The 27,494-nt window shown below is 44.0% G+C and overlaps 1 protein-coding gene across 2 annotated transcripts in view; it reads right to left on the minus strand.

Moving 5' to 3' along the window:
* Positions 1-27,494, minus strand: part of LAMA3 (laminin subunit alpha 3) — a 286,414-nt gene that overhangs the window by 160,580 nt on the left and 98,340 nt on the right. For both annotated transcript variants that reach the window (XM_088469607.1, XM_088469608.1), the window contains exons 12-17: positions 21,676-21,813; positions 15,701-15,835; positions 15,480-15,614; positions 12,739-12,876; positions 4,052-4,098; positions 2,357-2,456 (exon numbers count right to left, since the gene is read on the minus strand). In XM_088469607.1, coding sequence (XP_088325733.1) covers positions 2,357-2,456; positions 4,052-4,098; positions 12,739-12,876; positions 15,480-15,614; positions 15,701-15,835; positions 21,676-21,813 — 693 coding nt within the window. The remainder of the gene's footprint in view (positions 1-2,356; positions 2,457-4,051; positions 4,099-12,738; positions 12,877-15,479; positions 15,615-15,700; positions 15,836-21,675; positions 21,814-27,494) is intronic.

The following is a 27,494-nucleotide window of genomic DNA, read 5'->3' on the forward strand; positions in this document are numbered from 1 at the left end:
CTGAGGGTGCATCTGCATGTGAAATGATATGTGGAATGCCTATATTCTGTGTGCGCCTTAGGGTGCATCTGCATGTGAAATGCTATGTGGCATGCCTATATTATGTGTGCGACTGAGGGTGCCTCTGCATGTGAAATGATATGTAGAATGCCTATATTATGTGTGCGACAGGGTGCATCTGCATGTGAAATGATATGTGGCATGCCTATATTCTGTGTGCGCCTTAGGGTGCATCTGCATTTGAAATGCTATGTGGCATGCCTATATTCTGTGTGCGCCTTAGGATGCATCTGCATTTGAAATGCTATGTGGCATGCCTCTATTCTGTGTGTGACTGAGGGTGCATCTGCATGTGAAATGCTATGTGGCATGCCTATATTCTGTGTGCGACTGAGGGTGCCTCTGCATGTGAAATGATATGTGGCATGCCTATATTCTGTGTGCACCTTAGGGTGCATCTGCATTTGAAATGCTATGTGGCATGCCTATATTCTGTGTGTGACTGAGGGTGCCTCTGCATGTGAAATGCTATGTGGCATGCCTATATTCTGTGTGCGACTGAGGGTGCCTCTGCATGTGAAATGATATGTGGAATGCCTATATTATGTGTGCGACTGAGGGTGCATCTGCATGTGAATTGATATGTGGAATGCCTATATTCTGTGTGCGACTGAGGGTGCATCTGCATGTGAAATGCTATGTGGCATGCCTCTATTATGTGTGCGACTGAGGGTGTATCTGCATGTGAAATGCTACGTGGCATGCCTATATTCTGTGTGCGCCTTAGGATGCATCTGCATGTGAAATGCTATGTGGCATGCCTCTATTCTGTGTGTGACTGAGGGTGCCTCTGCATGTGAAATGCTATGTGGCATGCCTATATTCTGTGTGCGACTGAGGGTGCCTCTGCATGTGAAATGCTATGTGGCATGCCTATATTCTGTATGCGACTGAGGGTGCATCTGCATGTGAAATGCAATGTGGCATGCCTATATTCTGTGTGCGACTGCGGGTGTATCTCAATGTGAAATGCTATGTGGCATGCCTCTATTCTGTATGCGACTGAGGGTGCATCTGCATGTGAAATGCTATGTGGCATGCCTATATTCTGTATGCGACTGAGGGTGCATCTGCATGTGAAATGCTATGTGGCATGCCTATATTCTGTGTGCGCCTTAGGGTGCATCTGAATGTAAAGTGCTACGTTACAGTGTCACAGCCGCAGACAATACTGCATATAATTTTAACCAGCAGAAGCTGCTTGTGCGTCCTATTAGCATTGCTGTGCGAATAAGGCAAATTCAAATTTAAAAGATTGCACGAAAATATGCTGGGCTTTACCAAGTCGCACGGCGCTCACACATTATATTTAACGCGACTTGTAGCACACGGAGGTGAGATGTAAGTGGACAAATCTGTAAAGTACTTTAAAATTTGTGTAATACCAAGTGATATATGTATATGTTTTTCAATCAACTTTTTCTTAGAAGCAAAGATACCAGTTATCGAAACACGTCAGCAAGATGAGGATGGGGAATTATGTACAACAAAGGAAGGAGAATTACCAGTTCTTGATGGCCCTGGGACTTCTTGTTTACTGTAAGACGCTCTAAAACTTCTTCAGTCCAGTACGGAGAAAAATCTATACCCCATTGTTTTGAACTAGTGAAGATGTTTTTATATGCATTTTAGCTGTTTTATATGTAAGTGTATTTGTATTAAACCTTTGGTAAATACCTGTCAGTACTACGTGAGGCAAGTTATTCATTTTGCATATGATCAACGATGATGGAGGATTTGTGTTTCTAATCAATTGAGAAGAAGATTCAATTGGGAAGAGACTGATGTATTAAAAGCTGATGATTCATCTACGTCTAGTAAAAGTATACACACATAAGATTTCAGTGTGGTGAGGCAATCAACACATTTTCTATTCATTTATTAGATATAATTTGGGGTGTTTCACTGGTTGTATAACAATACTACTCTATGATGAATGTTATTATATATTTTTTATATGTACAACCACATTATTTGAAGAAGAGGATATTTAGGAAATTATATTTGCTACACAGCACTGAATGTAAATTATATTTATTATTAGTCAGTTACAAGTGTTTCACTAGTACCAGCGATTGTGATCGTCACTTGCTATTTGCATCTGCCCTGACCACCCATTAATGATATGGCTATCTGTGGCGTATAGGCTCCTCTGTCCTGGTCTTCCTCTATTTGGGTGAACATGCCATTATTGTACTCTGCCTAAGATGTCTTTTTCCAATATAATATTTAGCATTTTTATCTATAACATTGTAACATTTGAAATTTGGAGACTGTCCTTTGAGCACAGACTTACCAGTGCAACCTTGGGGATTGTCTCTATCTAAATTCCAGTATAATGGTTTGCAGCGATCACAGGTTACGCCCTCCACTCTTGGCAGGCACTCGCATTGGCCCTAATGATAAAATAAGAGTTAGTGCATACATTAAAACTTAGCACGGCAAAATATTTTATGGTGGGCATATCAGCCCCAAATAAAACTAAACCCTTAAAACCATCAAAAAAACTTGTGCTTAATTTAATTTTTTTGTGTCTAATAAAATGTTTATTGAGAACAGTAGGTATATGGTTTTATCTCTTTGCCCTATTCTAATAAAGGTATCCGGGACCATTTTTCTTATTGCACAGGTAGAATGCTGCTGATGTTGCACACTTTAGCCACTAGCATTAGGAAGGAAATGTCAACAGAAAAGTGTAGAGACAAATTCGGAAGAATTAACTAAAAAGTAAAAAAATTATTTATGAAACAAAACAAATGGCTAGCAATACGTAAACTGGCTTGCAAAAGCATTTGACGCCCTAAAACAGATGAGTCTGTATCACACATAAAACCTAACAGATTGTTTCCTGACCGTATTTTTATTGTGAACCAGTAAGTTCTTAAAGTACATTTTCAAACTCATAATTCATTATTTGGCTGCAGATGTTTTTTTTTTTATCTTACAAAAAATAAAAAACTGAACAATGCCGCTTGCGTAAGCATTTAACCTCATTCCGATTAGTATTTGGTAGAACCACATTTTGCTGAAATAGCAGCTTTATGCCTGTTGAGAGTAACTTTGTACCCGGTCTGCACACTGGTAGTAATTTTTGCCCATTCTTCCTTGCAGATTTACTCCAGATTGGTTGGATGACAGTTATCAACTGCAATTTTCAAACAGTGCCACAGATTTTCAATGGAACCGAGATCTAGGGTTTGACTTAGCCACTGTAGAACATTCACCTTTTTGTTGATCAACCAAGGTGAGCTTTCTCCCAAGCTTTACTTTTCTTGCAGTATTTTGCCCCATCCATCAGTCCCTTTCATTTTAACACAATGCACAATCCTGAACAGGGCTGCAACAAGGGGTGTGCAACTGTAGAAGATCTATTTTTATGAGAAGGTGCTCCTTGAGCATATCCGGAGATCTGGCTTGTTGTCTGGCCATTGTCGGGGAAGGATCTCTCCTGGAAAATGTTGTGTGGGTTAGCCTATAGGTTACAATGGTTAATGCCATTTAGATGGTGCAAGCATTCCAGAGCTTTGTAAATCTCACAATATAGCAGTCCCCATGGAAATCTATGGGGGCTGCTATTGCGATCGAAAATACGGGTATAAGGCCATAAAAGCAGATACCTCCTACATACACCCTGGGGATGCTTATATTTTGCATCCGCTTTCAAAATGACTTTAATAAATATGCCTCTGAGACTCCTCAGGGAGAGGCACTGACTGCAACTTTTGTAATAATGGAAAATAGGGAGGTCCTGTGAGAAGCAAAGCAAACCACACTGAGCAGCATAGAGCTACTGGGATGAAGACAATTATTTTCATTACAAATAAAGCAGGTAGATCCCACTGGTGATGTAGAACCACAGTAGCATGTTGTGGTGTAGTTTCCCAATGCTAAAACAGATACACAATGTATATCAGCAATTAAGCAATAAATATATAGTATTAGCAAGCAAACTGAAAGGAATGCCACACTGAGAAAGTTAAATGAAACTTACTGATTGCGACTCAATGGTCCCCACAGGATCACATACACCACTAAAATCTACAATACAAAATAAAACAAAGAAAGCAAACAAAATTAATATTAACTATATAATATGTTAAAGACTATATGATACTGTTTACTAATGTGCATGAGATTCATGTTGTTTTCTTTACCAAAGTTGCTAAAACAGCCCTTTAATTACTGGCTGTAATTTATACAGATTCTGCAGCTAATTAAAAACTTAATAAATAGACTAGCTCCAATCAGCCAGATGACTGGTATTAGTGACAATAATTGAAAGGATGAGTTAAGGCGCCCATACATCTGCAACGGATTGGGGCAATTCCCCATTTTGCAGATGATTGGAGGTAAAAATAAGCAATGTACGGGGTACACCAAACACCAATTCCAACCAAAAAGTGATCTGAATCGGTAAATCAGGTTGTCCAACATGTTGGATTTCACCGAACAATCGGGGCTGTAGACTGCTAGTGTATGGTAACGATCAGCCCATTTGACGAACGTTACTAGTAAAATGAGAGGCCTTTCAAATCGGGAGATCTGTATTTCCTGAAAATTATCTGCAAATCACTGATAACTATCTGTAGTATGGATGCAGATTGGTAGATTGGGAAATTCTTAAATTGGGAAAAAAAATAGCAGAATCATTAAATCGTTGTTTTCTGACTGCTGGTGTATGGACCCCTTTAAGCTGGGCATACATTGTCAGATAAAATGTCCGTCAGACCGACATTTTATCTGACAAGCTGAAACCCATCATAGATCGTGGCCACACATTGTAGCCTATTCATCAACACTAAAATAATGTTTTTAAGGACATTTTCCTTAGTCACTGTTATTTTAATATTCATGAAGATACTTAACACAGGAGATATCAATGATATCTCCTGGTTAAGTCCCCCTGCGTTAATTTCCACACTCCCCATACTTTAGTATCGGGATATGGAAATTAGGCTATTCATCAAATTCCGAAGAGTATGTATTTTCGGAATTTAATGGTGTTACTATTCGCCACTGTGAGTCTTCCTCCATCGCTCTGGACTCTCGTCTGGCTTCGTCTGCTATGCTGTCATGTGTTCTCCCCAGCAGAACACAATAGACTACTAAACTACTGAGTTCTGCTGGGGAGAACACATGACAGCATAGCAGACGGAGCCAGAGGCTGCTGCGCGGGCAGGTAAGTCGGGGACGGGGGGGAGGTGAGTGGAGGGGGGGCAGGTGCGTGGAGGGGGGAAACACACAAAATTACCGCCGCTGTAGGTAGTGCTGTGCATGCACTGGGTTAACGAATGTAACAGCGCATATGGATTCCAGCTGCGGTAAGTTAGTGTAGATAGAGATAACTATCTATTTCCTGAAAAGCTGTCATCGCAAAAAGGACAGCTTTTCTAAATAGATAGTTATGGGGAGGAGGAATGATGAATTCCTCTGGTAATTAGGTAGAACGAGTTCTAAACCTAATTACCTCCAGAGAAAGTTTAGGTATGATGAATAGGCCCCATGGTGAGATATTTAACATTGTATGGCCACAGTAACAGCTTTCCTTCCCTATGCAGGAACAGAGATACAGGGGAAATGTCAGGCAGTCGGTCACAGCAGTGCATACACTGCCAGATGCGATCAACCAATTATCGGATTAGTCGGGAATGTTGGATGGTTTTTCATGCCCGACCCTTCAATCACTGATCGGTCAGGGCTATACACTATGCCAGATGTTCACAAACGCGGTCCTCAAGGCTCCCCAACAGTTCAGGTTTTAGAGATATGGGCAACATCACTTTTAAAACTCACTTCTAAAAACTCTCAATTTAGTAAATTTATCCCCTAGACTCTTCAGCGAGATTGCTACTATTTCAGGGAGTCTCCCGACAATCAGGGGGAGTTGGCAAGTATGATGCATTGACTCACACTTGATAAGACCAAAAAGCAATGTAAGCAAAAGGTTGAAACACTCTACTTGAATGAAAAGCATTTCCTTTGCCCTGTAGGACAGATTCAGACAGGCACTTAAGATACTTGAGTATTACTTGAATATTACTTCACCTTAGAACACAATACTTTCCTGGTCATATCATGATTCCCAGAGTTAACTATTATAGAGACGAAAAGTAAGACAACAGCATCCTATGACACTTGTGATTTAAGGGGAAGAAAGGCAAAATATTGGCATTCCTTAGACATATTTCAACTAGGGGCCATGGGTTACAGATCACAGTGAAGTTCCAATAACATCAAATCAACAAAAGCATGGGGAAAATGTACATATTTTGACAACATGCAAATAAGTATGAGTCAAAATGGTAAATGAGAAAAAGACATTTGAACTGCACAAGTAACAGCATGAAGACAAGAGGATTGCAGGACATGCTTCATCCTGTAGTTACACAACTACGAGACAGCAACAAATTGCCTACCACTTGGTAAAAAAAAAAAATCCATTCCAGCACGTAAATCCCATACCATTTCTATATAGCACATACCATCGAAGGAAACACCTAATTATATATTGAAATATGTTCAATTAACAGGATATCTGTCAATTACTAAGTGTTATCAGTTATTAGTGAGTAGTTATGTAGTTGGGGGCCAAAAAATTGGTGGAAAATATCCAGAATATTTCTCAACAATATTAGACTAGCCTCAATTGGTTTGTTTAACAAAGCAGTCTACTGGAATGGTTTATTGCACACTTGTAATAAAAAGTACTTGATTAACAATCTCATAAGATCTATCTATAAAACAATTTGCAAGTTCTGAACCCAACAAAAGTTCTTTGTCCGACGGTCGTTCCCATGGGAGTCTACCACAAAGCTGAATAAAATGTCACATATTTCTTTCTCTTGATAGTGCTTGGGAAACAAGAAAATGTAATTGTTTAGCAGTAAAAGTACTGGATGTGATCCCAGATGTCTGAACCACTAAAGGAAATATATGCCCATGAAACAGTTGTAGAATGAGCTGTAGTGACTATGAGCACAAATTACCAAGGACATAATTGTTATCGGACATCTTAGAATAGAGAGTAAAAGGGCCTATTCATCAACACTAAAATAACGTTTTTAAGGACATTTTCCTTAAATAACGTTATTTTGGTATTCATGAACAGACTTAGCACAGGAGATATCACAGATATCTCCTTGCTAAGTTCCCCTGCGTTAATTTCCACACTCCCCATACATTAGTTTAGTATGGGGATGTGGAAATTGTGGTATTCATCAAATTCCGAAAATTATGAATTTTCGGAATTTGATGCAGTTACTATTCACCACTGTGAGGTGGCGAATAGCAGAATCGACTTACCTGTATCCGCGTGTGCAGGTGTGGAAGGCTGTGCTGGGATCACGTGTTTGATCCCAGCATCAGCCGAGGTGCAGGGGCAGGCAGAAGGGATGTGTCCTCTGCGGGACACATCCGTTGCCGGCGCTGGGACAGTAATGTCCCTAGCGTCGGTGCAGATACCGCGGGCACCTGGTGAAGGGACCGCCTGGTCCCTTTCACCAGTGCCGGCGGTACTTTGGCGCCGGGAGAAGCTTGGCTCCGGGCGCAAGCTCAGCGGAGCTTGGCGCCCGGCAGCCAAGAAGCGGCGGGTAGCTGGCGCTGGGAGAGAGTACCTGCTCCCAGCGCCGGTCAGGCGTTGGGCGCGGCGGGCGTTTGGCTCTGGCCGCGAGCCAAACCTGGCTCGCGGGCCAGCAGCCAATCAGAGGCGGACGCGACGAGCCAATCGCGGCTCGCCGCGTCATAGCCCCGCCCACTCGCGCCGTCTTGTATTAGACGGCGCCGAGCGGGAGAGTTCAGTTTGGCGGCGGAGAGGGAGGAGAGAAGACCTCCCGAAGAGCGGAAGATCGGCGCGGCAACAGGGGCGGCGGCCGCGGAAGAGGCCAGAAGACGCCGCTGTCAAGAGAGAAGACAGGCGGCGCCGGCTGGAGGAAGAGAAGAAGAGGCGGCGCCGCTGGCCAGGACGGGCCAGCGGCAGAAGAATGCGGCTGAGGACCGGAGAGGACTGCGGGGGAGGGAAGTAAAAGAGCGTCACGAAGCTCCCCCCCGCAGCCTCTTCCAACGTAGCAGGTAGGCCCTCCGTGAGGCCCACCATATACCCCCCTCCCTAGACCACCAGGGTTGTCGGGCGCTAGGCCCGTGGAGCATTGTCGGGCACTAGGCCCGTGGGCAATTAGTCGGGCACAAGGCCCGGGGGACAGTAGCGGGCATTAGGCCCCATAAAAGGATTGGCCCGTAATAAGGTGTGAGTGGCCTGGGTACTAGGCCCAGGCCACTATATGATCGAGTAGGCGGGCACCAGGCCCGTGGCCATAAATCAGGCGTAGGCCTGTACCCATACAGGAGGGCACTAGGCCCTATATCTGAGCCCCAATAAAAGTGGTCTGGACATTAGGCCCAGGCCACTACCAGAGCCCACCGTTAGGCAGGCCACTAGGCCTGAGCTGCAAAATAGAGCGGGACTCTGGGCAGTAGGCCCAAGTCCCTTGAGTACCCTGCAGTAGGCAGGCATAAGCCCTGAGCCGCTGGTAAGACCCTGGGCGTTAGGTCCAGGGCCCTGAGCCCATTAGGTAGCCCCCGCATAGATGATTAGAGGTGTGAGCAGTGGTGGAGAGCTGTACGGCTTCCACCCATGAGGTAGTGGTTTCCCCAGTCACCGAGAAGAGGAGCTGGCCAGCTCTGGATAGGTAGCAGACATTTAAAGGGACAGCACTGTGTTTTGCTCTTGTGTATTTAGTCTGTGTTTGGTGTTACGTGCAGGGCAAAAGTTTAGTTGTTGTTATATCTGTCGCACTACACACACTGTAGGTTGAGGGTGATGCCGTTTTAGTATGTGTAGTTGCTTGACATAGGTTTAGGCCCTGCACGGCTGTGTTGTGTATCTCCTTACAGGGACCTGTAGGCGAGTGAGCGGACGAAGAGCAAGAGTGGACATGGTGAGGAATATCTGTGTGTACTGTCTCTCCCTGTTTGTCACTATCTATCTCTCCTTCCTTCTGGGCGGACGGTGAACCTTGCAACCCGGTGCAAGGACGGATCTTCACCTGGTGCGTGAGTACCGATAGGTGAAAATTCGGGATCTGAGGCCAAAAGTGCCAATGATGATCTTCACTTAAAACCTGAATTTATCCCCCGGTTCGGTAGGGCGCGTCGGTCGACGTGAGGAAGGATGGTACTCACCTCGTCTCCTTCCCCCTAGGTCATCGTGTCCGTGTTCTATTTGGAGGTTCCAGGACCGTCTGTTCAACACACGGCCTGAAGGTGAGAGGGTGCGACGCAAGGTAAGTAACAGACGTACACCTGCATGGCAGCAGGCATTGCACCGCACCCGCCCCTCACACAGGTCCCCCGACGAGTCCCTCCGGCGCTCTGCTCCGTCCTCAGGCTCCGGAGGCTGGTCGGACATGTGTGCTCCCCAGCAGGGCACAAGAAAGTTTAGAAAAAAAAAAAAGTTTTTTTTTTTTATAATCTGTCATGTGGTCTGCTGGGAAACCACATGACAGACTAGCAGGACGGAGCCGGAGGCTGCTGTGCGGACAGGTAAGTCGGGGGGTGGGGAGGTACACAAACTTAACGCATCTGTAGGCAGTGCTGCGCATGCGCTGGTTTTACAGATGTAACAGCGCATGCGCAGCACTGTTTCCAGATGCGATAAGGTAGTGTAGGCAGGGAAAAGTATCTATTTCTCGAAAAGCTGTAATCGCAAAAATGACAGCTTTTCGGAATAGATACTTATGGAGAGGTGGAATGATGAATTCCACCTATAAATAGGTAGAACTCCATGCGAGTTCTAAACCTAATTACCTCTAGAGAATTTTTAAGTTTAATGAATAGGCCCCAAAACAAAAACATAAATCCACCTAGCACTATAATGTCCTTTAGGTGCTGGTGAAGAATTGTAAAGCCACTAAGAAATATTAGAATATAATTAAGAGTACATGGGCTATGGCGAAAACATAATTTTGGCTTCTGATTCCTATGTTTCAGCCTTTACATGTCTATTGGGCATTCTGATTACAGTGCATGTACTGTACCTGATGCAGAATATGTCCCAATCTGTCAACTGTGGATTTTCTCTGCTGTCAGAAATTATATTAAGTTGACACCAAAATGAACTCAAAGTGCCCCAGACTACCACTGCTTGGTCGCCATGCAATCACTGCAGCCTCTGTTCTTATGGCACTGAAATATACACAACTAGTACTGGTGCCAGGAATAAGCAAAGACAAACGAGATTACCATAATTCTCATTCACATTAAGACTTCAGTAACCAAAACTGATCACAGTTCCAAAACAATTTCCAAACTGACAGATGTTTTCCCTGATTTATAAATTAATTAAATTTTTAACTTTATCTTTAGCTGCATTTTGAGGTTCCATATTGTAATATGTCCTGTACCCCTAATTACCAACTGAGCTAGTATAAATCTAATATGTTAGATAATGAAATACAAATAGTTGCATAGACCAGTTTGTAGCCTAAAAAGATTGTCAAACAAAATATAGGGCCTGATTCAGAGCCGTTCGCTATTTGCGGTCGTTCGTTCAAGAACAAGGGGTGGCTATTCAAATGATCCGTTCGCAAATTGCAGTCTGTTCACACCTCTAAGTTTGAACGAGCGAGCAAAACATACGCTCGTTTATTTGTTAAAAACGCCCCCTGGCCGCTCGCACCATACGTCATGTCCGCTATTTATTAGATTAATCGAGTACATCGACCAGCGTATGAACTGCTCGCAATTCCTGTGGTTGGTTTTTGCTACCACAATCTTGCGAGCAGTTCTGGCTATAAAATAACCCAGTGACATGGTCAATGACGCTGCGGTATTAATTATGCACACCCATTAAACGCCCGTTTTGACCTTTAAGCACGCCTGCGTTCGGATCTCCACTCCCCATTTTCAAGCACCTTCCCCTGTTACCACCCACATACGCCTCATTCTGTCACTCAAAATAGCAGGCATTCGCTATATTGCGAGCACATGAATTTCGGCCGCACTGACTGGTTCGCGCATGCGTATAACGATCCGTACGCATGCGCAGATGTGCGAACATCGCTCGGAACGAGCGTACTGCCGCTAGCGAGTGGCTCTGAATGAGGGCCATAGTTCCTAGGCGCTACACAATTGTCAGCAAAAGTAATACCTCAAACAAGTCATCTAATCTTGCAACAATATAATGAAAATAAATGGAGGTAGAATTCTTCTGCGCCAATCTTGTCCAATGGTGTTATTGTGTGTTATTTGAAAGTTCTCCTTCACATAGGCACTATAATCACTAGTATGCATGCCATCTTATCTTACATTATGGGGCTAATACATAGCTGTACACTGGATCAGTATTTTCGCAGTTCACCATTTTTTTCTGAACTGTGCATGAGCAGAAGCTGCACTGGGCATGTGCAGATCAGGTCCTACGATGTCGCCTGCAGTGCCCCAAAAGACGCCACATGATTGACATGCTGCTGGTGTTTGGAGGTGGCAATGGGCAGTGTTCCAGAAAACAGGGTACGACGGCCAAGTTTTCTGGGGGTGCCGAAACCAGTGGCTGTGTCCACGGACGCAGCTTCACTGCCCTGGCAGTGTGATTTCACACTGGACATCCTCAGGGTTACTCAGATGTCTGATCTCACGCAGTTGGATCCAATGCTGCGTCCTTGGACACAGAGAAGCCGGCAGTGGGTGTCTTTTTACACAAGATGCCTCCTGCAGCATTTGCATATTATAGCACGCTGTGCTATTTGCGTACAACTATGAGCCAGCACCTATATTAATATGTCTGACCAGACAATGGATCCACAGCTAACATACAGTACTTTTTATACATAGTGGGCTTACCTACAAGAGCATAAAGCCTCCCTGTGCTCAATATTATAGTAATAAAGCCTATGGCCCTGGTTCAGACTTTTGTGCGATTTAAAAGAGGAGGCAGTAAAATGAGGTAGTGCTGTCACAGTTGTGCTAGCGTTATAGGATGTACAGTGTCACTATCCTCTGACACTCAGGTCATCCTTCAACTCCCAGAAAAAAAGCTTCACTCATTTCCTCCCAGTCATTCTACCAAGAATATGGGTTTGTTGGCGTTTTTGTCTGGTGGGTATGATGTTAGCACCTCTGGCTGTTATATAATCAAGTGGGTGACTCTTGCTTCATTACAATCAGACAGCACCTCTGGTTCGCGTATAATCATGTGGGTGAACCTCTGCTGGTTGGGACAGAATTTAGTGGGCGCATCTAGTTCCTGTGCTTCTATGAGTGACTCTAATAAATATTTGAAACACTTCTTGTATAACCATATAAATAATAATAATAATAATAATAATAATAATAATAATAATAATAATAATAATAATAATAATAATAATAATAACAATAATATACAGCACTCTAATCTAAGCTGGTTTATTAGAAACATTTCGGGTCAACACAACCCTTTTTCAAGCAATACAAACAGTGTTTGATTGACATTTTGTATTGTGATGTTAAGGTTTTTTTTATAGAGGGCAACTAACATTTGTAGCATTTGTATATATTGTCTATTCTTCAGATCTACTCAATAAACAGGCTCTTATACTTGTGTCACATCAATTATTTGCAAGGTGTTATATGGTGTAATGAGAATGAAGGCAAAATACACTGACATATGAAGATATCTTAATTTAAGCAGCCACATGAACATACCTTGACAGTACGGATAGTCATCTAATCCTGATGAGCAACTGTCACACTTTTGCCCAGTGACCCCTGGTTTGCACTCACACTGACCAGTTATAGGGTCACATGTGCTTTTAAAGGAGCCTTGCGTTGAACACTGGCAAGCTAAATAAAACATTATACAGTATTAGCAAACAGAGGAATCAATATTATACTCATTTCCGAATTTTATGAAATTTAGCTTCAATTTGCTTTTATTGTATATTTTCTAAAAAGTGGAATTTGAACATAATCTATTCGCAAAGAAATCTATTTCCATAAACTTAATTATGTAATCAGAACACACTATAGGTCAGCAACTCCCGGCACACGTGACAGACACGGTATGCAGAAGAGTTTTAAGCAGGGTTGCCTACCCTCCCGATTCGGGCGGGAGCCTCCCGATAAACGGGTGCAGCTCCCACCCCCCTGGAAAGGCAGGCAAGCCTCCCGCATGCCGCCGAATACCCCGTCTCCCCCCCACCAGTACCTGATAAACCCCAGCTGACGCAATTCGCGTCATTTTGGCCCTGCCCCCTGCTTCACAATGCCTGTTTTTCAGCATTGTGTATCGGGGGGCGGGGCCAAAATGACGCGATCACGCGGCCCTGCCCCCTGTCACACCCGCAAACTGCCTTCAGCCCACCCGGCCACGCCCCCTTTTGCCGGCCACGCCCCCTGTTCTGCCTATCTGGCTGCTCCCTCCCGGAAGGAGCAGCCAGATAGTCGGCAAGTATGGTTTTAAGTGGCTTGTGGAAGGCTCAGAAAATTTACCATCTAGAACCAATATGTAAGGTCAGACTTAAATTTAGGGCTCAATATTTTATAATTATAGATGTATCCACATACACCTTCCTCAGAAAACGCCAAATAGCCCCATTTAGGACGCCATGGACTGTGCGACCTAGCCACGCCAAAACACTAATCTAGTACCTAGTACACTATAAGCAAACTTAAAAAAGGCAAAAGACAGATCCGAAATGAGTGACCAGCGCCATGCATTGATATTCATAATCTGCGACTTTAAACTAATTAATTTGCTACAAAAATACTACCTAGGCCCTGATCCAGACCCGATCTCTGCCGCAGGAAACTCGCGGGGTCTGTGGGCTTTTTTTTTGTCTCCAGGCCGCTCGCAAAGCTGTGGGTGTCCACTCACAGCTTGTGCGAGCGGGCTGGAGACCGTCACGATTATCACGACCACCGGGCTTGCGACGAGACCCTGGGGTAGGGTCTTGGCTGCTGCAAGCCTGAGTGGCCACCTTGCTCTAATAGAGCAGGAAGTCCACTACTGACATCACTAGTGATGTCAGTAGGTCCTCCCACAATCGCCAGGCGTTCTTAAGAATCTACAAAACGGTGCGAGCTGTCACTCACCATCGACAGACGCCCTGTTTTGCAGCGAGCCCCGTAGCGACTGAAGTTCAGTTGCTCGGCGGGGCTCGCGCATGTGCTCTGAATCAGGCCCCTAGTACACTATAAGGAAAGTAAGATGCAAAATTCAGGAAAGAGTAGCAAAATTTAAAGTATGCATTTTGTGTAAAAAGGCAAAAGCCATGTCTGATGCAAGTTACCTGCACCATGCACCATTATGCTTTATCTGCAACTTTATACTAATTCCTTTGCAACAAAAAACTAACCTAGTACACGATATATGCAAACTAGGATGCAAAACTGAGTAAGCAGTAGCAAAATTGAGGACAAGTGGCCTGATTCATCATGGATTGCATTTGCAACCGCATAAGCAGATCGGTCGATGGTGCGTATGCACTGCAATGCCTGTGTGTGAGCTAGCAGTGCGAGCGCACAGCGGTCGCTCACGCAGGATACAAAGCAATCGCAAATAGAGGGACGGGACGTCGCGGTTTGGGAGGGGGGGGTGATGGGGGAGTGGTGTGAGAATAGCAGTCATGCCAGTCTGTTTGAACGCCGTTGGATGGGCATGCATAAATTAGCCACTGTGATGAAGCTTGAGAGCTCTCTGCGTGCGACGAGGTTAGCAATTTCTGAGTAAGGTCAGACCTGTTGAAATTGTGCGTGAGGGGCCGATATTAATCGATGTTCCCGATGTTGCAGGTTTGCGAGGTATTACGGATGTGCGAAAGCGAAAGTGGGCGTCTCTGTGCTGGCTTTGGGTGTCTCTATAATAGCTTTGCAATTGCAGTCATTTTCATATTTCCACAATAGACCTGCGAGTGTAATTGCAGCTGCGATCGCAATAGTGATCCGTAGTGAATTAGGCCCAAAGTACACAACACGGGAGTCGCGCACCATATAGCACAAAAAGGAGAGGTATATAAAGACACATCTATACAAGAGCAATCTGCTTATTTATTGAGTTATTTGGAGAAAACAGTACCAATAAGCCTAAACCAGCCGGGTTAACTATAAACTCGGTTGGTGTATTGGTTTTGCTGGCTGCCATCAGATCTTTGATCCTACTACTCTCATGACTTTCCCTTATTTATAGTTACTGTATGTGGCTTGAAATATGTATTACATATTTTCTATGATTAAAAGCATGCATTACTGTATGTTTATTTGTTGACCTCATTATTAGTTATACTCAAAATGCACAATACTGTATATTATATTGCCACAATTTTCAACTGGGACATCAGATAGCAGCACATATTACCACAATACAGTATTTGCAGGTTTGATGACCAATGTTGTGACATGATCAGATCCACCTTAAACATAACATTTATATAAATTGCCATACTTACGTATACAGATTGGGTAATTGTGAAAGTTCGGTGCACATTCATTACATAACTTCCCAACATAGTTGGGCAGACAGAAGCACTCTCCACTAGATCCGCATGAAGGGCCAGCAGAACCGATCACATTACAGTCACATTCTAGAGTTACCAGAAAAAATACAACTACATTTAATATTTCCTCATCTGTAGGTGCACAGACATACATATATACACATAACTCTCACCATTACAGCTTGGAAATGAATGGTAGCCTGCACGGCACTGGTCACAGAGTGGCCCCTCAACCCTAAACTTGCAAAGGCACTTTCCAGTAGGACTGCATACCCCAGAGAGCACACCAGCAAGATTGCAATTACATCCTACACAATGAAAGGAAGTTGCCTTTATACATGGACCAAGACAGTGTAAAACAATACATTGCATCCACTGGCAGGAAGTAGAGTACAATATAAACAGTAATAAAATCTCAAACAAAAACATCACTTACAGTAATCTAATATAAAAAAACTACACATGTAATGTTTTGGAAAAAGATAGGAATTTAGGCTATTGTCTGAATTGTATACAGTCTATCTACATGCAAATGGACAATTATAGCGTATACACGTCTATAATGTATTACATGTTATTCCACAGAGCCGGCCCTAGGCATAGACAAACTAAGCAAATGCCTAGGACATTTGGAATGCCTAGGGGCATCCAAGCCTGCCTAAAGGTGCGTACACACTGGGCGATTAAAGTGGACGACTGAACGATAACGATATCGTTATCGTTCAGTCATCCACTTTATCGTCCATTTTTAACACAAAAACAATGAACGAAAACGGAGACGCGCGTTCCCGCGGGTCGTTCGTCATCATCGTTCATCGGGTTAACATGCAGGCCAACCTGACGATGTCGTCAGGTTGCTGCATGTTATGGAATGGGGGAAAGAGCCCGGCGCAGAACGATATCGTTAATGATATCGTTCAGCGGGTGTGCTCAATGTCATGAACGACATTGAGCACACCCTGCCGGGGACACACTAGACGATATCGCTCAGGGAGCATATCGTCTAGTGTGTACGCACCATAAGGCCGGGGGAAGTTTGGCGCAGGCACGGCCGAGGCACCTGCTGCCGGCTGGGCAGAGACTCTGGCAGCTGCTACTGCTGCTGCACAGCGTCCACGATCAAAGCTCAGCTGACAGCTCTGATCAGACCTTGCAGCAACGAACAGTGAGAGGGAAGAAGCAGACAGCCGGCGGCAGTTTGAGGGGGCGGAGCACCTGGATGGTGGCTAATGGTTAACCCTGGGCCGGCTCTTGCGCATGGGGACAGAGGCTCATTAAGGACTTTCAGTAATGGTCACAGGAGTGCTGCTGCACCATGGGCCTTTGCAGAGCTCATAGTAGTGAGCCACACCTTATGGACACCTGGGGTGCTGTGGTGCTCACTGGTGGGAGAGGGCTGCTCTGCTGGGATAGGTGTGGTGGATGAGGGTGGGTGCTGATACCGTGCTGTGCTGGGATAAGGGGGTGTTGTGCCGCATGAGGGCCCCTTCTGTGAGGCCACACCCCTTTTCAGGATCCCACGGGGAGGGCGGCACCACCCAATATCTTGCCTAGGGCACTAATTTGGCTAGGGCCGGCTCTGTTGTTCCACATAAATTTTATCACCCATACAGGATTCCAACGGACAGTCAGGAAATTAGCAGCCCTGTCTGGAGTTTGCATAATCCTGGATGGGTAGTGTGCAGTAATCGCTGAGATGTCACTGTGAATGTGTCACAGCCGAGCCGGCCCTCTCTAATGTGCTTTTCTGCCATCACTGTGCGCTGCAACGTCTCCTCTGAGTAATCCTTCCAGTGTAACTGGAGCAGTGACGTGTGGCGTTTGGAGGACAGTGGTGTTCGGACGTAATTAAGCCTTAACCAAAGAAAGGGCATGATGGTGAGCTCTGGGCAAACATATAGATGCATGGATGATGTACTTCTGAGGATGGCATATTAAGGGGCAGACTGAGGGAGCTCTGAGGCTGGCATATAAAGGGCATGCCTGACTGGACTCTGAGGCATATAAAGGGGCATGAGGGGACTCTGTGCTGGTATATAAAGATGCATGGACGAGCGGCTTCTGAGGATGACATATAAAGGGGCAGACTGAGGGAACTCTGAAGCAGGCATATAAAGAGGCATGACTGACTGGACTGAAGCATATAAAGGGGCATGAGGGGACTCTGGGCTGGTATATAAGGCATGAAGGAGCTCTGATGCATATAAAGAGGTATGAGAGGGCTCTGAGGCATAAAGGGATCATGAGGGTTTCTGAGGCATATAAAGGTGTACAAAGAGGCTCTGTGGTGGTTCTGAGACATATAGGGCATGAGGGGCACTGGGATTGTATATCAGGGCATGAAGGGTCTGAGGTATATAAAGGGGCATGAGGGGACTCTGAAGCATATAAAATGTCATGAGGGGGTTCTGAGGCATAAAGGGGCATGAATGAGCTCTGAGGCATATTAAAGGCCATGAGGGGGCTCTGAAATATTGAATCATGAGGGGCTCTGTGCTGGCATATAAGGGCATGAGGGGGCTTTCTCTCATATCAGGTGCATGTGGAGTAGATAGCATATAAAGGGGCATGTGGGTGTTTAAAATCTGAGAAATAAAATGGTTGTAACTCTAGCTGAATGTTGACATGTACAATATCGGTTTATTATACCAAACCCCACATGCACTGTTGCTCAGCTATGGAGCTAGTGAAAAATGTAATTTTTAATAGTGAATGCCTTTGATATAATCAATGATATGCAACATAACAAGATGAGATGCATATAACCATTAATGAAAAATGGGAACCCAGGATCTGAAACAACAGGAATGGAGGCTATCATATGTTATACTACCCTCCATCGTTGGGTGACCTTCTCCCACCCCATGTTTGAGAGATAAAATCAGAACCTTAAATAGTGGAGGGTGATAATGAAAGTTATGGTATGGCAAACCAAGTGAAAGCGTCACAGGTGTTTGCAAAACAAATATATGAAACAAGCCCAACAAACAAGTTCTCGAAGTTTAATGTGTGCACTGACGTCATCTTCAGAAGGAGTTAGCCTGTGGAGCCCTGCTCCTTTCTTTTGGAAGTAGGTCTGGTTTGTGAAGATCCCCTCTCTGTGTGCATGTGTGAACTTAGGGCCTGATTCAGAGATGGACACTCTGACTACCTGTTCCCACTCCCAAACTCTGACTAACTGTGACTCACTTTGTGAGTAGATCCTCTGTGTGTCCGTAATCGCAAAGCGGTCGCTGCGCACACACGCAGTGCGACTTATACGCATGCATACTGGCAAACAATCGCTCGATCTGCATCCGTAATCACCATTATGTTCATCTATGAATCAGACCCTTAACGGTCAATCCAATTAGGTACGAATTGCGAGTAGCGAGTTTGTTTCTTGAAACTCGCAGACTTTGCATCGATGCGCGCTCTTGAGAATTCTCCAATCCAAAAAAAAATGCCTATTCACACTACTCGCAGCGGAGGGGTGCGAATTGACTGCCAAATGAGATTTGAGAGAAGTGCATGAAAAAGTGAGGAGACCATCCTGGACCCCCTCAAAATGGATAATTTTGTTAGCAGGACCGTATAGAAGGCTGTTTGTGGACATTAGAAAGGCACTGTAGGCTTTTAAATGGTGTCATGGCTGATTTGGGTTTTGTTTTGTTTTAAGTGCAAGAAAATTCCCAAAAAAAACTTTTTCTGTTTAATCTCAAACAAATTAAATGAAAAATTTTAAAATATAAAGTAGGAAAAAAGGTGATTTAGGGATACTTTGAGGGCACCTTGAAAAATTGATTAAAAAAATATATATATTTTTCAATTTCAAAAATATTGTAATCAAATTTTGTGTGCCTCAACTAATGATAAAGTTGATTTTGGGGTAATTTGAGGATATTTTTTTTTTACCCCAAAAAATGACATGTACAGTAATTTATTGGACTAATTAAGCTAATTGGAAACTTCCAATTGCCTAATTAGTCACTAGGTGGGGTGTCCAAGGGGTTCAGCACAGTGTGCCAACATTTTAACCTTAAAATAAAGATTTTCCTTTCCATCTCTTGCAAATGGAAAAATACGAATTCAGTCTCTCCCGTTCAGCGTGAGTTGCTTATTAAATTGCAAAATGAATACGCTTTGCGAATTCAAAGAGAAAATAGCAACTCGCACCTCGAACTTCACACCTAATTGGATTGTCCCCTTAGTTCATAAATGCTCAGTAACACTACCCAGCAATGTGAACCTGCGCCATTACTAATTAGTGGGGGAAGTAGCAATGACAGGGCTCGCGGGTACAATCGCTTTTCGGATCAGCTATCCCTGCACAATATTTAATTGCTGTGGGAGTTTGGGATCTGCAGCAGTAACTCGCAACAAGTCAGATCATAAATTGCCATTGCATTAATAATGAATAGATCCCACAATGATCAGAAAGTGTGGTCACATTGGGAACTGCCACATCCCTGAGCTACGCTTAGAACTTAATTTAAGCTCCCCTCAAAATATCCCAGCACACATATCAGGAAGATGATCTGAACACACCTCACAATAGCAGCGACAAAAAGTTAGGAAGCATAGGCATGGGAATTTATTTAAACTGCAGAAAAAAACCCTTCCTAAGCATTATGAAAAAGTAGGTATTGTGCTTTTACAATATTCAATATATCAATTCAAAGCTAATGGCAACAAAACAATACTTTCTTCCTGAGCATATTAGCTTCATTGGCAACTTATTTTCTATTATTTATGAAGCACCAAATTAATATTCAGTGCTCTACATTAAAGAGACCATAACCAGGGCTGGTTTGAGCAGCCGAACCGGGGAGCACCCCCATTAGGGGCGCAGTGCGGCCGGCAGTGTCCAGTTGAAGATCATCCATTTTGGTTGAGGATAGATCCCATTCAATAGATGTACCCTGACATCATCAGTTACTCTCCAACATCATCAGTTACTATCCACATGGACATAGAGTGGGAATAGTAACCTGTGGTGAGCGTGGCGAGCAAAGCGAGCCACCATGCCAAAAGCGTGGCGAGCGAAGCAAGCCCACGAGGGTACAAATTTTGGTGGCCTTTAAGAGCATGGAATCGCACTTACACCCTAACTCCACGTCACTTCCATATACATCTACTGAAGGGGAACTATACACAACCCATCCATTTTCCGGCTGCTCCACCTCCTTCTTCTCCAGTCTCCACAGCCCTTCACCGCCTGCCTGCGCCCTCCCTCACAGCCCTTCACCGCCCACCCCACAGCCCTTTACCACCCGCCTATTCCCACTCCACAGCCCTTCACCACCCGCCTACTCTCGCACCACAGCTCTACTCTGCCCACCTTATACCACCCCACAGCTCTTCTCTGCCTGCCTTCTCTCTCCCAGTCCCCGCCCACAGCCCTTTTCTATGACTCATTCCGTCAGGTCGGCACCTGTAAGTAGCACAGCAGCAGCGGCAGCTAGTGGGAAGACCTGCGCTATAGGCATGTCACTGAGATGTCCTCCTTTATACAACAGTGGAGGTCACAGTGAGACAGAGCCAGCGGAGAGCATTGTTCACCCCTGGTCTAATTCATAGGGCATAGGGGTGCACTCCAAAAATTCTTGCTCATACAATGATGTGAAACAGAAGGTAAAGATTGACCTGCTCATTATCTTATACTTTAAAAGGGAAACAGGTGATACATAGTGGAAAAGCAATTGTAGCTGGTGGTGGGGAAAGTGTGTGTGGCTGTTGTTCATTGATCCAATGCTTTCTCTTGTTTTATTTCAAAGCATTCCAGTAGTTTGCTATTAACTGGCAGTCAACACTTACATTATGATTTATGCTATTATGTGCTCTGCATAAATACTGTACATTCTAACAGTGACCTCATTACCGTTTGTCCTGCTTTTTATATCGATTGAAATATCTGCATCTAGTTTACAGCATTTTAAGGCTAGATCACAGATGACATTTCACATATCAAACATACTGTAACTTTGTGTGCAATGTACCAAAGCATTACGTGTCTAGCTTTAGTACATATGCACCTGTTGTGACAATAAACAGGAGGTTTCTTAAATTCTAAATGAATAAAGTGTTACATGTAAAATATGTGACATTCCCGAAATGACTCAAAAGTAAAACTTATCTGACCCACTTTTAATTGGATAACAATACTTACGCTGACAGAATGGATAATGGAAATATCCAGTATAACATGTATCACAAGCTGTACCCTGGAATCCAGCACGACAAGGGCACTGTCCTGTCAGCCTGTCACAATTATGGCTTAATGCCCCAGCTCCTGTACAATTACAACCTGCAAAAGAAACAAATTACATTAAAGGTAATTTAATATTCACATATATTTCCTGCACACGTGGGCAGGTTGGCCAGGGCTCGTGCCCTGGACACTGTGGGACTGGCGGCGCGGGAAGGGGGGGGCATTTGCGCTGCCCACCATGGGCCAGGTTCAGTAAAGTCAGTTAGTGTAGTGCGGTCCACACTACACAGTAACACACACATCGCCGCCGGTGCTGGGTAGTACACTCGTACTACCTGGCGGCGGTGTGTGTGTTTCAGCAACCAATGTGAGTCAGACAGAGAAAATAATGTTCTCCAACCAGATCAGGAACAGAAATCCTAACAAGGACAATAACAGAAACAAGAACAAGCTGGGCCTTCTGACAAAGATCTACAGGTCGAAACGTGTTAAGGCGCTAAGTGGAACTTAGTAGGCGAGACTCAGTACGGATGTCATTTTTACCATTTAGGAATTGAAAAAGAACATCCATCTGGTCTCCTGAGTGTGGTGTGCCCACTTACTCCATAATTCGGGTAGGCAGTCCAACTATATATAAAGTGGATTTTATTTTGCTGTTTTTTAGTGTAAGTGCAAAATTGTTATTAAAACACTTTTATTTTGAACATATATGTGAAGTAAGGGCATTCAATCCATAATTACTAGAAGGTGGTGTTGGGTATTGTACTTCAGCAAAATATATATCTTTATTTACAAAGCCTAAAAATTAACAGTTTTATTTTTTTCTACACATGTCTGGTATAAAAAAATAAATGTATTTAGGGTAATAAACTATTGTGTTTTTTTATTCATGTTGTTTACAGTTTTTATGAAGTTGGTTAAATAAAAATTCACAGCACTAACACAAATCTTCCTTCCAGTATATCCCATAAAACTCAGAGAAAAGGATTTAATGTAAGTACAAAATTCAATATTCTCATTAATGGGGGACACTGCATGCTCTAGGTTTGCTTAACAGCTGTCCCTAGGGAGGCTATGCTCAGAAATCTTAGGTAAAAAAACATGTTGAATCTCTAGAATTTAGTGAACGTGTGTGCCAAAGACCAGGTTGCCTGGGACATCTGCACAGTAGATCCCAGCCTTGCCCCAACATACACCTGGCTAATTACCAACATGATCCACCTGGTCGTGGTCTGTTTAGATGCCGACTACCTCTCTTGTGGACATCATTAAGGACTGATATAGTAGGTCATCCATCCTGTGCAATTGTCGGGTCCTATGGACCCAGTAATTGCACAATGCTCATAGTCACAATGTCCTGATTTAGATGGATTTCGGAGACCACTCTGGGATGAAAGGAAGGTTTGGTCCTAAGAATAGCCACATCTTCTTGGTAGATTAAAAACCTTTGAGACAGAGCACCCAGCTCCAAAATACTACCTTTGCTCCACAGCAGGAGTAACAAATGTTCCAAACACTGTTGTATTTCCTGGCCAAAACAGGATTCCTGGCCTTGAGCATGATCTGAACCACACTATCAAAGAAACTCTATGGATTATGGATTCAACACCCATGCTGAGGTAATTCTGATGAAGAAAGGAGCTCTGACTTAACAGATCTGGTCAAATTAAGCCTTCTGCCATGCCAAATGTGTACAATGACTTTCTAGGCCGGTTTGGTACTACCGTAATCACCTGAAAACCCTCTCCTATTACCTTATGAGCTCCTGTGGAAGCATTGCTACTGGTGGGAACAGGTAGAGCAGATGGAATTTCCAAGAACCGACTGCCAGGGCTCAGCCGGGGATCGACGCCCGCTTACCGCACCGCCGGCTTCCCCTCTCATCCTGGGTGGTCGGTCGGCCTGCGCGACGGCGGGGGAGAAGCTGAGTATTCTCCCCGCTTGCTGTGGCTTCCTGGAGGGCTGGTGTCCGGCATCGCAAATCCGGACATGGGCGCCGCCATGACAGTCGGCCCATGTGACTGGATCCTTCTCCCTGATAGGCCCGTTTTCAGCTGATGCTGTGCACCTGTCTAAGGGTTCCCCTGGGTATAAAACTGTTCCACAGGTTATGGGAAATTGCCTGAACAGTGGTTGTCTCCTAGCGTGCTTTAGTGAGTTCCCGGTCCAGGTTCCTATTCACCCGTACAGCAGCAGTGTTACCACTTTTACCTGTGTGCCTATACGTCTCCGGTGAATACCCGTGCAGCAGTGTTACCACCTTTACCTGTGTGCCTATATGTCTCCGGTGAATACCCGTGCAGCAGTGTGACCACCTTTACCTGTGTGCCTATACGTCTCTGGTGAATACCCGTGCAGCAGTGTTACCACCTTTACCTGTGTGCCTATACGTCTCTGGTGAATACCCGTGCAGCAGTGTTACCACCTTTACCTGTGTGCCTATACGTCTCTGGTGAATACCCATGCAGCAGTGTTACCATCCCCACCTGTGTGCCTTACGTCTCCAGTGAACATCCGTGCTACAACATATACCACCTCTACCCGTGTGCCTTCTATCTCTGGTGACGTCTCAAGTAACCGTGAGTTGCTTCCCACTTGAAATCCTTATTGACATTTGATCCTCGTGTCAAGGTGTTTTCTATACAGTGTTTTAAGGGACTGTTTGGTGCCTAAGCAGGCATATCCTCGCTGGGCCACGGGTGTAGTGTCTCTATTCCTGCAGGGCTTGGGTACCTGGTCAAAGGACCGCGACCTGCTCACGGGGTGCAGCTAAGCCCATATCCCAATTGGGGGGGTCACTGGCGAACACCATCCTGTGGGTTAGACTCCACACCTTTGGCCAGGTCTCGCCAACACTCAAGACCTGTGGATGAGGAGAACGTACATCCAGGCCCCTCGTCTCCGCTTCTTTCCCCAACTTAGGCCCACCACGTCCTCTTCTCCAGTCTCAGACGTGACACCGACATGGTATCTACCAGAAAATGTCTTCAGGTCCCTTGTCGAAAAAACTGCTCCACTCTGTGGTTTAACCAAGATGCTATTATTTCGACAACTTGCTGATCCAACCAGTCCATAATGTGCTGGAGGACCTCATTCCCTAGGGCAAAGAAACAAACTGTCCAGGAAATCTGTATTCTTGTTTTCTATTACCGCCGGTATGAAAAATGCTGTGAAGGCTTGGATATTTAACTCCACTCATTGCATGATCCTGTTGTACTCCACAATGGTGCCCCCTTATGATCTAGGTAAGCCATTGTTTTGGCATTGTTTATTTGAATCTTAAAACTTAAAAGCACTTCCTGGCAAGAACTTGTGTCTTCTGATTACAGCACATTATAGAGAGCTTTGACTCCACCGGACTGACACTGAAGAGTGACAGCACCCAGACCTGAAGACTGTTGTCTATTTTCAAAATTATTCAGTCCCAGATGAAGATCAGATGACCCCTGTTAAGGTTGTCACCACAGGTGGAGAGATATCAGGTCTGGTCTATAAACCAAACAAAATGTTTACCCAAATGAAAGGGAGAAAGGAAACTATAAGAGCCTCCTCACCTCTACTGGCTTATGGAGCTGGAAGCAGTGGATCCTGGTCTCTATCTGTCATGGTAACTTCAGTGCCAACTCCATGCATCCTGCAACTACCATGGCTGTGCAGGTGCTGGTGAGTAGAGGGTGAAAAATAAATAAAAGCCTTAAAGAATATATAAGGAAGGAAGGAAGGCAGCTCCCACCTCCTGTGGGCACTTGTCAAAAAATAGGATCCCGATTGGCCTTTGGGGTATAGAAGAGGACATTGAACCTTTCAAGATAATTTTAAAATTGCCCAATCTACTGACACATGATACCTCAGCTTAACCATTGGATAAAAAGAAATATATTTAAACAAGCATCACACAGTTAATGCAGATGCGTAAGCTGCACATTTTACTGTTTCAGCAAATCCCAAAGGGTACGGGAAATCCCAAATCCCAATGGTTCTCTATGGGATCAAGATTTGGAGACTATGAAGGCCATTGGAGTACACTGAACTCATTATCATGTTTATGGAACCAGTTAGAGTTTACATTATTTTTTTTATACATATATATCCTGCCGGAAGTAGCCATTAGTAGATGGGTAGACAGTAGCCATAAAAGGATGCACATGTTCAAGCAACAATACTCAGATAGGCTGTGATATTTAAATGATGATCAGTTTAAATTAATGGGTCTAATTTGTGCCAGGAACACATTCCCCTCACCATTACACCAGCACTAGTCTCAACCTTTGACACAAGGCAGGATGGATCCATGGATTCATGTTATTTATGAAAGATTCTGACCCTACCATCTGCATATCACTGTAGAAATCAAGATTTCCCAGGTCGCACAACATTTTACCAATATTGAACTGTCTAGCTTTGGTGATCCAAGTGTAGGCTCAGTTTTATGTTCTTAGATGACAGGAGTAGAACCTGGTGTGGTCTTTTGCTGCTGTAGCTCATCCACTCCATGGCTTGACATGTATTCATGTATATGCCCTTCTGCATATCACCTTTGCAAAGCATGGTTAATTAAGTTACAGTCATCTTCCAGTCAGCTTGAACCTGTTTGGCCACTCTCCTCTTACCTCTTTTATTTGTTCTAAGATATTTTCACTCATAGAGGTGCTTCTCATTGATAATTGTTTTGTTTTCTCCTCACCATTCTTTGTATAGTCTAGAAATGATTGTACATGAAAATCCACAATATCGGAGGTTTCCGAGATACACCGCTTCTGGCACCAACAATCATTCCTCAGTTAAAGCAACTTACATCACATATCTTCCACATTCCTGTGTTTGGGCTGAACAACTGAACTTCTTGACCATGTCTGCAAACTTTTATATATTGGGTTGCTGCCACATTATTGGCTGAATCCCACGCAAACATGAACATACAAACTCCACATTAAAACCTCTGAACGTTATTTGGACAATATTGCACTGCAGGAAATAATATATTTCTATCATAATGGCGAGAAAAAGGCAATTAACAAAGGAAGACAGATAGACGATTAAAACCCTTAAAAATGTAGGACTTTCCTTTAGAAAAATTGCAGAAAAAGCCAAGGCGTCAGTGAGTACAGTTTCCTACACCATCGAAAGTCACTTAGAAAGTGGAGGAAACTATAACAAGAAGAGGTCTAGCAGCCCAAAAGACAAGTTTTTGAGAGTCAACAGCTTGCATAATAGGCGGCTCACAGGACAACAGCTTCAAGCACAGCTTAACACTAGTTGAAATAAGCAAGCCTCAGTGTCAACTGTGAAGAGAAAATCTCAAACTGCAGCTTTGACCGGTCGAGTGGCAGTAAGAAAGTCATTGCTAAAATAGCAAAATAAAAAAAAAGAGTCTTGCCAGGGTCATGAAGCACCACTAGTGGACTACTGAAAACTTTGGTTACACAGTGAATGAAAATTTTTATTTCTTGGCCAGGACTTTAAACTCCTCTGCTTTGATTAATTCATACATTGTTCATTCAGTGGAATTTTGTGTTCACTTGCTGTCATTGTGCATTTAGTCACTGGTCATTTCTGGATTTCTCCCTTTTGGCTGTAAATTCTATTATTTCAAAAATGTATTTTAACAGTAGACATTGTATATCTGTGTGCGACAGACTGTAAACAGAACTTGGCGTGGAAATAAGCTGTGGCCGCTGCATTGTAGCACTTTGCATACTGATTGAGAAACTCAGCCACACACAGATATACAAGTGTCACATATCATATTAATCAGCACAGTCAGACTTACAGTCTTA

The sequence above is a fragment of the Taudactylus pleione genome, unplaced genomic scaffold, assembly GCF_031769625.1.
Source record: "Taudactylus pleione unplaced genomic scaffold, aTauple2 ptg000093l, whole genome shotgun sequence".
Taxonomy (NCBI): domain Eukaryota; kingdom Metazoa; phylum Chordata; class Amphibia; order Anura; family Myobatrachidae; genus Taudactylus; species Taudactylus pleione.